The sequence below is a fragment of the Hermetia illucens genome, chromosome 1, assembly GCF_905115235.1.
Source record: "Hermetia illucens chromosome 1, iHerIll2.2.curated.20191125, whole genome shotgun sequence".
NCBI lineage: Eukaryota > Metazoa > Arthropoda > Insecta > Diptera > Stratiomyidae > Hermetia > Hermetia illucens.
The window spans coordinates 80638556-80655649 of NC_051849.1; the positions used below are offsets into that span (position 1 = coordinate 80638556).

Sequence of the window (17094 nt, forward strand, 5' to 3'; positions counted from 1 at the left end):
CACTGTCAGCGGCAGTGATCTGCCCAGAACTGAGTAATTTAAATACCTCGGGTTAATACTATCAGCCAATGGAGAACTACTTTATGAAATTGCTTAACGCATTAACGCAACCTGGATGAAGTGGCGTTACACAACTGGTGTTCTTTGTGATCGACGTATCAACGAGCGCTTCAAATCGAAAATTTACCGGAATGTCCTTCGTCCTGTCGCTCTCTACGGTTCTGACTGTTGGCCAACAATAAAAGACAATGAACGACGTCTTGCGGTAATGGAGACCTAGATGCTACGTTGGACTAGAGGCATCACACGTTTTGATCACATCTGAAGTGAGGATATCCGCGATCGTTATGGGGTTGCACCGGTTTTGGAAAAGTTCCGGGGAGGCGTCTTCGTGTTAACGGGAATTCACTTGCCAATATTGGTCTGAACATCGAATTCGATGGTAAACGACCAAAAGGCAGGCCGAAACAACGGTGGCTTGATACGCTGAAAAGCCTCGAGATTCAACCCAGATCAGGCATTCGATAGAGCCAAATGGTGAAACCGATCACGACGAGCCGACCCCGCTTGTGAATGGGAAAAAGGCTGAAGAAAAAGGAGAAAGAAGAAGACGAAAATGCGTTATAAGTCGAAAATGTGATAAGTCGAAGTGTAAAGGTGCCTCCAAACGATGCCTCTTTTTGGTGCGCGAAGCGCATGCTTGCGCCGTAAAAACGCATGCCTGAAATTGAATAACGCACGTGCGTCATAGCGCATGCAACTCCAGCGTCCACACGTTGCAATCAGTTGTTTTCGCTTTCTCGTGGTTTCTTTCAACATGTCAGTGAATTGTTTAATGAAAGCAGGAGTATGTGCAGCGTACATAATAATTAAAAGGAACTGCGATAAAAGGACAGCAAAGTCAAAAAGGATATGGATGCGTGACTATTTTAAAGACAATAAAAATAAGTTTTTAAAAGAGATAGATAATGACGACTATCTTTTCAAAAATTTTACACGGATGTCTCAAATAGATTACAATATTCTATTGGATATGATAAGGCCGCTAATAACAAAAAGGGATACGGTTATGCGTGAGGCTATACCTGCTGAAATCAGACTCGCAATCACACTCCGTTATCTGGCAACAGGCGACTCATACGCAAGCCTAAGCTTCCTATTCAAAGTTTCAACACAAAGCATTTCGAAAATTGTTCCTGAAGTAGCGAAAAGTATTTGTTCAGCACTGAAAGATTACATAAAGGTGAGTTTATTGATGAATTGGTACATACGAGTATGTATATATGCCTTCATAAACCGAATTATATATTAAATTCTAGAGTTAATACTGACATTTCTTTATTGAAATTGAAATAACGTATAAAAATAACCTCAATTCAAAAGTTCAAACGTTCTGTTATTACAGAATTGTTGTTGACGTGTTGCATTGTAGCGATCGGTGATGATGGATGAGGTTCTGGTTCAGGAGTAGGAGTCGCTGAATATTGCTCCGATGATGGCGAAGAAATTAAGATTAAACCTTGGTCATTTTCATGACTTATTTCCAATTGAAAAATGATATTATTGATGCGGTTTTGGGCGATACTGCGCAATGTAGCGCTTTTAAGTTTTCGAATTTTATGCGCTATGTAATCCCCAAAAGCTGAATATTCATCCATAGTTTTCATTTCACTAACAGCTTTCATAAAATTATAAGCTTCTTCTTCTCTCTCATCACTCACATTAGTTGTGACGTTCCGCCTTCTTTTTTTTGTGATTTTTCCATCTGCCGCTGGTTTCCGAAAAGAATTTGAAGTATCCATTTCTTCTAATCCTTCATTAGCGATTGTCTGAAAAAATGTTGATTCTATTAAAACAATCTATTTTAGGTAATTATGTCTAACAATTTAAATTTAATTTTCAGCTTCCTCAGGACACAGGAGATTGGAGGGTAGTTGCAAACAACTTTGATAAAAACTGAAATTTCCCACATTGTTGTGGAGCAATGGACGGAAAACATGTGCTCATTCGATGCCCCCAGAATAGTGGAAGTACATTTTTTAATTACAAGGGCACCTTTAGCATTGTGTTGTTTGGTGTCGTTGATGCAGATTATTGTTTTACCTACGTTAATGTCGGTTGCCAGGGGAGGATCTCAGATGGAGGTGTGTTCAAAAATACGGAATTCGGAAAGAGACTTGAAAAGAATCAACTAAAATTACCCAAAGAAGAAGCCCTCCCTGGAAGAACGCTGCCAATCCCGTATGTCTTAGTAGCTGACGATGCATTCCCGTTAACCACAAATATAATGAAACCTTTCCCAGGCGAAATAACAAGAAACTCGCCAAATAGAATATTTAATTACAGGCTGTCGAGAGCCCATAGAATTGTTGAAAATGCTTTTGGATTACTGGCAGCCGTTTTTAGGATATTTCGTAAGCCACTAGAATTAACAGAACTCGAAACTGCTATAGATTATATTATGCTGCATTTACTTGCATAACTTTCTACGAAAGCAATCTTCCTCCAGAAATATACACGCATCCTTTGGTACTTTTGATTCGGAAGATGCCAGTTGTGGCGAAATTATACCCGGTTCATGGAGAAAAACGACACAATCAGATAGAGGTTTGCAACCACTTTCTTCAATTCCTAGGAAACCTTCAAATGATGCCAAGGAAATAAGAAACGAATTTCAACAATATTTTCTATCCGAGGAAGGATCAGTTCAATGGCAGGATAAATACATGTAAATTTCTCTTATCCAAATTATATTTTTTTGATTAAAATATACTACTTACTTCTTCAATGTCATGTGTATTGCTCCCCTGTTGGGCATTCTTCTCCACTATGCTGTCTTTTGTTGGCAATGGTACATTTACATCTTTCAAAAGGAGTAAATGTTTATACGCGAACCAATTTGATTCGTACACTTCGTTTGTACCACTGCCGCTTTTTTTTGTTTGAGTTTTTTGAAATTCTTTACAAAAATATGACCTTAAATTTTTTATTTTACATTTTATTGCTTTAACGTCGGCACCATATTTTTCACTTAATTTATGAAGTGCATCACTTCTTAATTGTTTATTAGAATATCCTTTCTGGTCACATTTCCATAGCACTTCACTTAATATATAATCTTCTATGAAATTTAACGTCGTTTCTTTGCTGTCGAGCGACATTTTCACTGTATAATATAAATACGAATGCACAATAGAAAGCAGTCGATGTCTCTTTACTTACTCAATGGAAAAAGCGCACAAGACTCCCATCTGTGATGGGAGTGCTTGCGTTGCGGCATGCGCTACAATATTTGTCAAAAAACGCATGCGGCTCACGCACGCGCTATATGCAATATGGCATGCGCTGTGCGCATGCGCAAAATTGCCTGGAAAATCGACTCGTTTAGAGGCACCTTAAGAAAGACATGCTCGTGCATAGGGCAAAGAAGAGTAGAATTCTTTGTTAATTGTCGCTTGCCGCTTATGAAGTACCCAAACTAACATTTCACATGTAGCACCTATTAAGAGTCAATGCAAACTAAATACAAAAATGTAAACGTTTTTAGTTTATACTATTAAAATAAAGAGGATTTATTAGAAAATATTATAAAAGTATACATGATTATAAAAGTAAACATGTATATAAATATGAATATTTATGAGTCACTCCTCATCACTTGATGACAAATCACGATGTATGCCTGCTGAGGTTTGCAGTTGAGAAGCTGTCCCAGACGTTGAAATTTAGTCAAAGTTGTCTGACTGGCTTTTCTCTTTGTACAATTCCTGGTAACACTTTTACTTTTACTTATTGAAAAGGACACCGTCTGCTTTCTTTCGTTGTCTCGATCATCCTCCAATACTCCAGCGCCTTCTCAATGTGTTTCAAAAATGTGGACATTTTTCTGGTTGGAAACTCTTTTTCTTCCTCATCTAAATTTTGTTGTACCAATTCCGTGTCATCTGTCACAATATTCAGCAATTCTTGGTTGGACAGTGGCACTTGAGGAGTATTAATTACGTCAAATATATCCTCTTCGATTTCGTCGAAACCTATAGTTTTCGCAATCCCAAGAATTACTCTGTTGATTTCTTAATCGATGTCGATGTCAAAATCAACCGCTTTGTTCATTGTGCCGCTAGTTACCTCTTTCCAAAAAGCTTCGATATTTTCAACAGCCTTGAGAATATCGAAATGCTTCCGGATTTTTTTAATTGCTAATTAATAATAATAATCGTTGGCGCAACAATTCGTGTTGGATCAGGGCCTTGGAGTGTGTTAGGGCACTTCATTCAAGGCCGTAACGGTACACTACAAGATTACAGTACCCGTAGGATGCATGTGTGATCAGCATTGCGCTCGCCCGAGATTATTACCCTGATTTGAATCAGGTACTCATTCATAGCTGAGTCGACTGGTATCCGACGAGAAATCACGATACAAATCTCACTGCCACCAGTGAGATTTGAACGGTGACCTTTCGTACGACAGCCTTGCGCTTTAACCACTCAGCTATCCGAACACTCAACCATTGATAATTGCCTATCTTTATCCAATGCTATTATATCGTCTAAACGTTCCTCCAACTGCCTGAAAGTTCGACGCAAATAGTATGCTTTAAGGGTAGCAATTACACCTTGGTCCATGGGTTGCAGCAGGGAAGTGGTATTTGGCGGTAGGAAGGCCACTTTCACATTTTCACCGCTTTGGTTGCAGTTGCAGGATGTCCAGGAGCATTTTCGACTAATAGCAAAACCTTGTGGGATAAGTTGTTCTTCGCTGATTGGACAAAATTCATTTCTAAACCATTCAGTTAATAACGCCGAAGCTATCCAAGCCTTTTCATTATGGCTCCAGCGTGGCAGCGTGGTTTTCGAAATATTGGAGTTTGCGAATGGTACATTAGTAGAGGCTTCAGTTTGAAATCGCCAGCCGCACTTCCGCCCAAAACAAGTGTAAGCCTGTCTTTGGAGACTTTGAACCCTGGTGTTGTAGCTTCTTCCTTGGAAATAAATGTACGTGATAGTAAACGCTTCCAATAATGTCCTGTCATCGACATTAAAAACATGTCTCGGGCTGTCACCGCCTTCAGCAATAATACTTTTAAGCATGTCGGGAAATTTTTTCGCTTCTTCATAATCAGCGCTAGCCGCTCCTCCAGTCAATTTTAAATTATGCAGACCAAATCTTGATTTGAACTTGCCGATTTGCATTAAATTCAAAGGCTTCGTTTTCACTTCTGTTGGTATTGAACAAACTCTTCGCCTTTTCTTGGATGGCTGTAGTTAAAATTGGTATGTTTCTCTGGTTCATGTCGAGAATCTAGGCATACAGAAATTTGTCGGTCTAATACAAATGATCGGTGTTTTGTTAATATGGTACTTCCTGGTGTAGAAATGCCCGCCTTAATATGCTCACGAATTTTTTCCGCATTACTTTGTCTGATAGCATATGCCTTCAATCCTAAGGAAACAACAATTTGAGCGGCTCCTTTTCCTTCATCCAGACGTTTAATTATTTCCATTTTTGTTTCTAAATTATTAAAAAGGAAGAGACAAGCCTTTTCTCTCTAGAGAAGCTGTACCCTTTATGCATACTGCTATGTGGGTGTTTGATCCCTTTTCTGTTAAAACAATTTTTCGCTTAGAATATGAATGTCCGTTTAAAAAGAAAGAATACATATGCCCAAACGGCGCCAGTAATTAGAAGAAATATTTTATCATAACTTGAAGATATTATGCACATTGCCTACAATCCACTTTTATCTAAGCAGACGAACCCCGACAATGAAAGTGTATAGAATTAAAAATATTCACATAATCTAAAAACTGTGTGATAATTCGAAGCAAAAACGTTTTAACTTGAAGCATGCTCCTTCATTTTTCGAGTGTTATAAGTCAAAAATGATTTGTGTGATAAGTCGAGGTATACCTGCAATATAAAGATTAAAAATATCTTTGAACGAAAAACATCTGTGAAAACTTTAAGCATGATTTTCTTCGCCACTTTACACAATCCCCCCGTCGCAACAATGAGCTCCACAGCACGCACTCAACTATTCAATAAATGCAAATCGACAAATAGTTGACAAAGGCAATTTACGGGTTTACCGTGCATTCGTCGATCCACTCTTGGTCTGACTTCACCCCACTCAGAGAGGTAGAGAGAGCGTAGTGAGTCAATTTGGCGATGATTTTGTGTCATTATGTCATCCACTCCCCTACCTCTGATGTCACGACACTGGTTTATCCGCTCCACGTCAGAGTTTGGACGATGCATTCAGAATTTTCACATAGTAGTCCGTATCTTCTGCCGGACGTTTTCCAGATATTCCAAATGCATAAACTGAGAGACGTGATTTCAATACCAGCTTTACACGCCACTGGAATTCGGACAGACTTCTAAGCTGGCCATCAGTACCAGCATACAGCTTGGTGCAACCTTGTATGTCAAGCTCATACTTATTATTCTCTTAACGGAAAAAGCTAAAAAACTATTGCACCTCTTTTACTAGTTATAGTGCCACAATTGTTAAGTAAGCCTATAATCAACAAAAATTTTAACAAACTGCCCATTTTCAACTATCCTATTTCAACTTAGCATCCTCTATTAAGTATTCCCGCAGGTGCTTCGACCTGCTTTGCGCAAGAGTCAGACACTGCCCCAAGGCGTATATGAAGACATCACCACTCTACGAATATAACGTCCCTAGATATCCCTAGCTTCCTCAGATGATAGTTTAGTCGGCAGTGGCCAATAAGGAGGTTCTTCTCGGTGAGGTTTAAACAATCGTTTGTGGGCTTGGTTTCGTATCCTCCATGAGCAACCTAGATTGTTCCATTGCTGTATAATTCAATGGCATAGTCATAAACTCGTTTCCGATTCCAGAGGAGGGTTTTGATTCATTTAGAGGCGTCGCGGCTCCCTCTGTGGCTAGTTCATTCGCACCTTCGTTGACTTCCCACCCAACATGGCCTAGACTTGACTGCAGCCAGACGTGATTGTGCGAGCCGAGCGTGTTTAATTTCGCCCAGTTTTGAGTTCACCTGGTTGGACTTAAGGGCTTTAATCGTCGCTTGTCTGTTCGTTAGAGTAGCAATGCTCTGCCGCCACAATTTCTTTAGAAATAGAAGGCACAGTCTATGGCGTTTATTTCCACCTGGAATATGTTAGTGTGCTTACCCACTGGTTCAAAGTAGATGTTCTTTGGACCAATGACCCCGGCGCCCGGATCCTTTGCTGTGAGGGATCCGTCAGCTGCTGGTTTACGCTGGATGTCACTGCTGCACTTACCTACCCTGTTACTCCAACGTGTTTCAAACTCCTTACCGAAATAAAACCTCGTTGTTATATTATCCCTTGGTATCAGTAATTCGGGGTGCCACCTAGAATGAATATCAATTTCCTTCAATTTAAGTAGCTTTCCGCCTCACTGATACTCCCGCCCATTATGAAGATGCATCGCCTTGCCTATATCTATATGTGAAGATGAAAAGGAGTCAATAAAAAAAGGACCTCCAGGGATGCAGTTGGGTATGTCCTTATTGGCTTACTAATACTCATGCAAGCCAGTCTTTCAAGTTTGGTAACTCACTGGCTGTTGTGCTCAATTCAGTTCTATCTGCCCAGATTACTGCCTCATAGGTAATCATTGGCTTAGTGTTGCAGTTTACATCCAAAGTAGTATTTTTTCCTGCTTTCAACTTTCTAGTCATCATAGCTTTCCCGCATGCAACGTGCATCTTAAAGAGTAATTTTAGGTCGAGTGTAATTCCTAAATATTTGATATATGTTATCTTTCATCTTATCATGCTATGTAAACTAATAGCTCTCGGGTACTGGTGGCTTTGGTTTACACAGCTCCGCCTTCCTGCAGCAAGACGAAGAAAAGTACTTTCCAGAGCGCCACCATGTTATTTCAATTAGGCGTAGAATAATAATAATCTTTGGTGCAACAATCCATATTGGATCAGGGCCTCGAAGTGTGTTAGAGCACTTCATCCAAGTGCTCTTGAAGCACTTCATGCAAGACCGTAACGATACACTACAGTACACTATAGGAGGCAATGTGGTCAACATTGCGCTCGCCCGAGATTATTACCCTGATTTGACTCAGGTACTCATTCACAGCTGAGTCGACAGGTATCCGACGTCAAATCACGATACAAATTCCACTGCCACCAGTGAGATTTGAACCGCGACCTTCCGTACGATAGCCTTGTGCTCTAACCACTCAGCTATTCGGACACGCCGGAGGCCTGGAATATCCAGCTTGTATCGCTGGAATTCTCGCTTGAGTTGGAGGAAGTGGAGAACCCTAGATGCCATTGTCAAGGAGTGTGTCTCCATTTCAGAAACCAATCGTGTGCCAATTCCGACAACCAAAGCTTCTCGCCGCGTGGTCAGTCCCTATCCGAGCCGCTGCTAACACAAATTTCTATCCCTTTCACAATAAGCACTACTGTTAAAGCGCTTATAATGAGTGGCTATTTTAAATCGCCATTAAAAAAAAAACGAAAAAAGATGAGAATTTGAAATTTCGACTCCTTATTTATCAAGGTTTAAGTTGAAGATTTTAATTATCAGATATAATAAAAACAGGAAAATGCGGCCACTCTTAACAGGCGTTGCAGCACTGCTCGTCAAAAAGTAATATGCGCCTGAACTCCAGCCATGTGCGGTAAAAAATGAAATGGCTCTGTTAGTACTTTTCGAATCTATTCTCATTTCTGATATTTGATGAAATATAGGGGGTGCCCCAAAAAAGGAGGGAGGTATCATCCTCCGAACCTATCAACGGGAAAATTCGAAAAAAATCATCAGTATTTGTATGAAATCTAGACGACCTTAAGTTACATCCCGTTCCAATATCTGCTCAAATAAAGTTAATAATGGTATATTACCTTATTTTAATTTACTTAAAGGTCCGCCTTACGTTCATCCTATAAGTACAAAATTTGGCATCAGTGAGGAAACTTAAATCCAACTATTATTAACAAAGTTTCATATAGAGGATGAAAATGTTCTATTTCATGTCAATTCATTGCACTCTAGATGCAGTCATACGCTACTCGACTGGCCTGTAAGTTACGTCTGAACAGTCGATTCACGTTCCCGCAAGCTGGATAGCACAATCAGTTCAATTCTGGCCGTGAAAGGTATTCAGATTCAAATTTTACATATTTTTGTATTTGAACATTTATAAAAAATATTTACCAGCGATGGAAATGCGAATGCAATTCTCGCTCACTACATAGGCGGCCTGTCCACCGAACGTCGGCCAGGTGCCAAGTGGCAAATGGGCACGGAATGTCATTGTGTGATCTTCGGGGTTGAGGCCTGGTAGCAAACTGGCCCGAGACCCATAAACCCCGTGGTAAATGTATTGCTGTATCGATGGCGTTTTGATGGTCTTCTTGTGTATGTTTCCCCATCCTTGCTGACATGTGCTCGAAACCACGTGAGCGCACATCAATGCACTGCACTAACACCATCGAGCATGCACAATGATTTTTCCCTTCTCTGATAAACAGACTGGTGGTCAAAGGGTAGTATAGGTCCCGGGGCGAAACGTGGATTGGTACCCACGATGGAGCATAAAACCTGGGAAATGCCTGCTGAACCAACACCAACAGCTCTACTACCAAACCCTATCTCCACCTCCACGTGGTGACCGCTGGGAGCTCTTTCTTGACGAAAAGCTGCAGACGGAGAAGGATGAAGGCGAGTCTCCCGCGCCTAAAAACGGGACAAATTGTACCAACTGGTCCTCCAGGTTGGGGGTTGGGTAGGGCTGACAACCCTACACGGAAAACAACCGTTACGAAGCCACAACAGGAGCCTCGGATAGGATGGATATCAAAACGACGGACCCGGCAACGACAAAGGAACAACGATTTGCGCATTTTCTCATGGAACGTGCGCTCCCTGTACAGAGATGAAGCTGATAAGCAGTTAGCCGATACCCTGTCCCAATATAGGGCTGATGTAACAGCGTTGCAAGAGATGCGATGGACAGGGACCGGTTTCCTGGAGAAGAGCCACTACACCATATATTATAGCGGCCATCCAGTAAACCATGTGCTCGGAGTAGGTTTCTTAGTCAGCCAAAAAATGAAACCTGCTGTTATCGGCTTTGAAAGTATAAGCGAACGGCTATGCACTCTGCGCTTGCGAGGCAAGTTTAGAAATATAAGCCTCATAAACGTTCACGCCCCTACAGAGGAGACTGCAGAGTCGGAGAAGGATACCTTCTACGAGGCAGTAGAAAGAACCCTCGAAGCCTGTCCCAGATATGATATCAAAATCATACTTGGGGATTTTAACAGCCAAGTAGGGAAGGAGCCCGTATTCAGGCGATACGTTGGCTCCCATAGCTTACACGAAAAAACAAATGATAACGGACTGCGGACTATTCAATTAGCAGGGTCACACGAAATGGTTGTTGGAAGTACCTGGTTTGCGCGGAAAGCGGTCCACAAACATACGTGGGCCTCTCCAGACGGGACCACTTTCAACCAAATTGACCACGTGTTGATCGAACGCCGCCACCTCTCAGCCTTGATGAATGTCAGAACATATAGGGGGGCCAATATAGACTCGGATCACTATCTCGTTGGCATGGTGCTCCGAGCTCGAATAACAATACCACCTAGAATCCCCTCTGACAATCAGGTGAGAGTGAACACTGAAGCCATCCACAACACAACCCTCCGCGACACCTATAAGAGGGAAATGGATGCCGCAATAACCGCAGTCAATAGAGGACCTGGAGATGAAACATCAACTAATGATCTTCACAACCACCTGAAGAACGTTATCATGGATACGGCCACAAATATACTTGGCCCCAGCCGCAAAAGGAGTCGGAACGGCTGGTTTGACGATGAATGTAAGCTAGCAACGGAACGTAAGAATGCCGCATACCGAGTAATGTTGCATTCTCAAAGAACGCGGGCACGCGCAGAGACTTATCACGAACTCCGTCGAGCGGAGAAGCGACTTCACAGACGGAAAAAGGAAGCCTGGGAGAACCAACAAGTCTGTGAACTAGAAAAGTACAGGGAGCAACCGCACCAGGCGCGGAAGTTTTACCAACAAGTCAGCAGGATGAAGCCTTATACACCTCGATGCTCATCCTGCCGAGACAAAGAGGGAAATCTGATTTCCGACAGAATGGGCATATTAGAGCGATGGGTTGAGTACTTTGATGAGCTACTGAACAACCAGAACATCGGCGAGTTGGAGGTCCCGCCAACTGAAGACGACGGACAAATACTGCCACCACCAAGTTTAGGAGAAACAGTCCGTGCAATTCATCGGCTAAAAAATCATAAGTCGCCAGGAGCCGATGGAATTACAGCCGAATTGGTTAAATATGGAGGCGACCAGTTACACCAAGTGGTTCATCAACTTGTGCTCAAGGTATGGGACAGCGAATCAATGCCTGACGATTGGCAGCGAGGCATAATCTGTCTCATACATAAAAAGGGAGATATCACACAGTGCAGCAATTATAGAGGTATCACGTTGCTGAGTACCATCTATAAGATATTCTCCACTATCTTGCTAGGCCGGATAGCCCCATACGCCCAGAACATCATTGGCCCATACCAAAGAGGCTTCACTCCAGGCAAATCAGCAACAGATCAGATTTTCTCTCTGCGGCAAGCGATGGAAAAACTGTTGGAATATGGACAACAGTTGCACCATCTGTTCATCGACTTTAAAGCCGCCTATGATAGCATAGCCAGGGTAAAACTGTACACGGCCATGAGGGAATTCGGTATCCCGACGAAATTAATAAGACTGACTAGGCTGACCCTGACCAATGTGCGAGGCCAGATAAAAGCAGCAGGATCACTCTCAAGACCATTTGACATCAACAACGGTCTACGACAAGGGGATGCGCTATCATGCGTCCTCTTTAACCTGGCCCTCGAGAAGGTGATCCGTGATGCTGAGGTGAATGCAAGAGGTACGATCCTCTTCAAGTCCACCCAACTACTGGCCTATGCTGACGATATCGACATCATGGGAAGAACCACCCGAGACGTTCAAACTGCCTTCATCCAGATCGAGCAGGCGGCGCGAGATCTTGGGCTGCACATCAATGAAGGCAAGACAAAATACATGGTGGCAACGTCAGCACCGAAGACGAATCAACCAACAACATCAAACCGCACTGGTCAAACACAAGCACGAACAAGAATAAGGATAGGGGAATACAACTTTGAGACCGTTGACAATTTCTCCTATCTAGGGTCGAAAATCACAACCGATAACAACTACGATGATGAAATCCGCGCACGGTTGTTGTCAGCCAACAGAGCCTACTTCAGCTTACAAAGACTGTTCCGCTCGAAACGTCTCACCATAGGGTCAAAGCTCTTACTGTACAAGACTATGATCTTGCCAGTCCTCATGTATTCCTCGGAAACTTGGGTTCTTAGCAAGAAAAATTGCGAACTCTTGGCCGCGTTCGAGAGAAGAATCCTCCGAAGAATTTTTGGCCCCCTACATGAGGATGGACGATTCCGTAGCCTACACAATGACGAAATCTATGAGCGATACCATGACCGTCCGGTTGTGGATAAAATCCGGCTCAATAGGTTACGGTGGGCGGGTCACTTAATCCGTATGGATGAAGATGATCCCACCCGGAAAGTCTATAAGGGCAATATCTATGGTAGGAAAAGAAGACGAGGCAGACCCTGCCTAAGATGGAGCGATGGCGTGGGCCAGGACGCCAGACAGCTGTTAGGGATATCGAATTGGTGGACCTCGGCGCAAAACCGGGATGTCTGGAGTTCCTTATTAAGGCAGGCCTAGACCGGATACCGGTTGTTGCGCCGTTGATGATGATGATGATAAACAGACTAACAGACAGTAAGCGGTTTCAATAACTCATAGGACACACACAACAGTAAGTAATTTTTTTATGTTAAGTTTCCTGTCATATCAACGGTACGTCGTCGGACTACCAACTAAAGACCTCTCCATTGTCTGACAGCTAGCCTGGAACCATTTCTAACATTACTTCGGGCTAGTCCCCGAACTCTCCTTGCTTGTCGAGACTTCAAATCAAGGAATTCCTTTCACCAATGGGAGAGGAGTGGAGGAAGGGAACTGCCAGTTCAAGAAACCGCCTGAAATCCAGCTTCTTCACCGGTCCATCTCTATCTTCTTTGCAACGAGAAGGACCCGAACGTAATGGGCAACACAGCTCCACCTTTCAGCTCTCCTTAGCATTTCCTAGGCAAAATTGCTGATGAATACCATTGCACCTTCCAGAAGGCAAAAAGTTGTGATGGGTGTCGTCCACAACTGCATTACAAAACACACAATCAAGAGATCGTGTCTTTCCAGTCCTTTCTATCTGTCTCTAGTTTTATTTCATTTCTCATCTGGGGTGCGTTGCCGTTCTTCACGAGCAATCATCCCCCTTGGCTCTTCTCCCTTGCACATATATATGGTTTTAGGCTCCTTTAGTAGAAGGGCAACGAGGTTCAATTCTGCGATCACCATCACGGCCCGTTCGGCCGGCAGACGCCACCTGCAAAGCTCCCCGTCTCAATGCATGCGCGAGACGGTTACGATATACCTCCTTGCCAAGAAAGTCAGTTCACACCTCTGCACGCTGCAGGGCAGACTGCGTTGAACTCATCAGGAGACGTCACCTGTTAGACGTAGGACTCCCAACATTTCCGTTAGACTACTTAACTGTGAAATTCCTGCTGTAGCCTTGTTTGCTGCTGCTTTGATTTGCTAAAAAAAGCCCATCTTTGAATCAAGAGTCAGTCCAAAGTACTTTACCGTTAGTTTTGATTCGATTGTCGATTCGGCGAACGATCTGAGGTACAGGGTCGGATTTCTCTTTTTAGTCAAGATGACTACTCCGGTTTTTTTCAGTGCAAGGTTGATACTATGAGCACTCATCCATCGCATCAATATGCCAAGTCCACTTTGTGCCCATTCGACAGCAACAAGCGCCGCGACATTGTCTGCATAACCGGCCAGGTGGGACTCGTCTGGCATGTCGAGTTCCAGAGGTTCGGCCCTACGATGGATTTCTACGCTACCCCGATGTGATATCCATCCTCCTCTAACCTTCTAGCGTTTCATAGGACAGCGGTTCTTCAGATATACACTCAATATCCATAAGTAATAGTTCGGCGCGTGGAAAGCATTGTTTAGTGTACCTACAATCTCTTTCCATCACACTGAATTAAAGGCGTTCTTGACGTCAAGCGTTACGAGGAGCACCACGCGTCGAGGTTGGCTATGTATCTCCGCACGACGAACGACCATCTGATCGGCCATAAGTGAACAGGGTTTCCGCAGAGCCCCAATTTTTCTGGTTATCTGTACTCTATCATTATGGTACGTGCCCCCTCCTGGTCGTTTAGACGTTTGCCATGCCTCGATGCCTTTATGGGCGTAGAAGCTCCACAGACCATCGTTATTAGGTTACTAACGGAATCTACGACAGTATCAGCTGCAGCGCCACCACCCCAAGCAGTATCCTCCAACGTGGCCCCACCTGTTCTAAGAGTTTCGAAAAACCGCCCGATGTTCATCTTCGCAACATTCCATGCACAGAAAGAGCGCCAGGGTGGAGCTCACCAAGAATCTGTGTCAACCACTTCGAACGCAATGTATTGATCGTCGCTTGTCAAGAAGTCTTCCAGAACTCGTCACCCGTCCAACAGCGACACCAGTGATTCCGACGCGAAGGTTGCATCTGGAAAATTTCTCTCGTAGCCTGGGCGTCGGAATATTGGTGTGGGTCCAATGTTTAAAATTGCCAGTCCTACCGCTATTTCTAGAATTTGTTACCCTCTGAAGTCTGGGTGAAGCATGCTCCATTCAAGTGCCGTGGCATTGAAGTCACCGACCAGGATCCGTCCCTTTGTGCCCAAGATACTGTCCTCCAGGGCATCAGGCCTGCGTCGAAAGTCCGCCATCGTCTCAATCGGTGTTAGATAGACGCTGAAAAATGTTCCCCCTAAAACACCGAAACCAGACAAAGCATGGTCTGCCTGACCCCATTTAGGAAAAGTTGCCCTTCTGTCAGGTTTCTGGTAGGTTACAGATGTGTGGCCATTATCCAAACATCTGTAAGATTTGTTTGCGACTACCCGGGTTCATATCCTACACACTGCCCAACCAATTCTGATTTTCCCGCTATTTACAAGCTTCTTCACGTATTGCTCGGCAACTTCCACCACAGCAAGCTTTTGCCCAGGAGTTCGCAGAGGTCATAGCAGTCTCGACATTGGTTACCTCCAAACATTCGTATTAGATGGCCACTTCTACCTCGTTCTTCTCTGGGAGGCAGTCAAGGTCTCGGATTTCCAGACTAGACACCAAAGATTTCCCTTCCAGAAGTCCCTTGACTGCTTCACAGAACGTAAATTTATTTGTTGTTGTCTCTAATTCGACTGAGACTCCACTACCCTTCGTTTTCGAATGGAAGACGCTTCTGCTCCACTATCTTCGGGCTTGATCTTGTAACGGATTTCACTTCACTTCGCGAAAGTATTGCCTTCCGTCTGCGATCTCGTCCTCCTTCGTCTCCCCACTTTCTCATTTGGTCCTCCACCCTTCGTGTCCCCCTAAATTTTAGGCAGAGCTTTTCTGATGACGAAGCATGTTGTTGTCTCTTGTCTCTCTTTCCTTTTTTCTTTTAAGCGCTGGGGAGCTCCTGAGTGAAGTCTCCTTCCGATGCTCCTTCCTCCTTTCGTTTTTTTCCGCAGTTCGCTCTGGAACAAGCTATCTGCGATCCGTTTAGCGTTCGCATTGTTCCCATCTCGAGGCGTGATTGTTTCTGCTTTCCGAGGATTTTCTCACACTCTGCATGTAGCACGAAGTTCTGTCCAGGAGCTCCCCCAACTCTATCACACAGCACACTTTTCTGGAGGAACGTCGCAGATCAGATGCACTTCACAAATGCCGTGCATTTTTTAGTAAGCCTTTCCCATTCAGCTTTAGCCAGAGTAGTTTACAGCGCTTCCATTCGGTTTCACTGTGCCTGTTTCCGCAACTATAGCACTGCATGGTACTGTCTGGGTTGTTGTCTCCGTCGCAGGTGCCGCATCACTTTGCGAGTCTTCTTCTCTATTTGCATCCCGATGTCTCCTTTCGTATTTACCCGTGCTGCATCCTTCGCTGGGCATTGGAGCAAACGACGCATTTTCGTGCTACGTACAAACGCAGCCAACTCATTTTCAATTCCCATTATCTCCTTGTTCGTATTGATCATATTCGCCATTTAAGTTTTTTCTAGTGCATTGTGTGCAAGGGAGCGGGCCCCAATAGTCAGGAACGGGTATATCCTCGGGGATAAAGCCCCTAACCCCAGTTTTGTACTACGATTAGCTGATCCCAGAAATCACAGGCGGATCACCGCTCGCTCGGGGCAAAGCGGTCTACTAATACCGGTTCAATGCACACTATCCGACCAGGGTCCCGAATGGGCTCATACGCGCCGCAACACCACTTTGGCAGAGCTAGGTTCACTTCACCCCATCAACCTCGACAAGGAATTGTCGACGGCTGCGAGGACTCCCAGTATGTCCCGGCGTGTATCGGTCATTAGTCGTTCGCTTTTTACCGATAAACGTTCTCGACGCTACTACCTAGGATGCAGGTATTATGCCAGTTAGGAGGCACTTGCTCAGGAACCTCGAGGACGCCACTCTCCGTATCGTAAGCGACCCATTAAGGGTCGTTGATGACCCCTGAGTAGTAGCAGTACCTTTCGCGCATGCTTCTGCTGATTTGTGTGTGAGCTTCTGATTGCTGTGAGATTGTACATTTAGGTGATAGTCGTCCACGTAATATACATAAATTCTTCACACCTTTCTTGATTGTGAAAGCTAATCTTTCCTCGACATGTCTTGCAAAAGGCATAACCAATCTCAAGGTGCTAGGATTTCCTTATGATCTAGGGCTATATTTCCAGAAAGCTACGACATGTTATTTTTGCCCAAAATCCATCTTTTCCTTGAGCGTTAAAGCGAAGTTATGTTGCTGAAACATTTACGTGAATAGAAATAAGGAGAAAACATGCCCTCATTTAATTTAATATTAAATCCTTTGCAAACATTG

General features: G+C 43.7%; 2 protein-coding genes across 3 annotated transcripts; one reads left to right on the top strand and one right to left on the bottom strand.

Annotated features, from left to right (window-relative positions):
- Nucleotides 1–888: 888 nt before the first annotated feature.
- On the top strand, nucleotides 889–2412 carry LOC119646352. 2 transcript variants are annotated; one of them, XM_038046788.1, is made up of 2 exons: nucleotides 889–1243; nucleotides 1904–2412. In XM_038046788.1, exons 1-2 carry the CDS (start codon nucleotides 917–919, stop codon nucleotides 1958–1960), a joined length of 384 nt encoding a protein of 127 aa, XP_037902716.1. In that variant the 5' UTR covers nucleotides 889–916; the 3' UTR covers nucleotides 1961–2412. The 2 variants fall into 2 exon arrangements, with proteins under 2 accessions (XP_037902716.1, XP_037902717.1); XM_038046789.1 differs by having other exon boundaries at nucleotides 1913–2412.
- Nucleotides 2413–4490: 2078 nt separating this feature from the next.
- Nucleotides 4491–16255, bottom strand: LOC119653758 (tigger transposable element-derived protein 1-like). Its single transcript, XM_038058763.1, has 2 exons — nucleotides 16136–16255; nucleotides 4491–5261 (listed from the first exon to the last, which is right to left on the bottom strand). The coding sequence occupies exons 1-2, from the start codon at nucleotides 16253–16255 to the stop codon at nucleotides 4491–4493; spliced, it is 891 nt and encodes a 296-aa protein (XP_037914691.1).
- Between the last annotated feature and the right edge of the window lie 839 nt (nucleotides 16256–17094).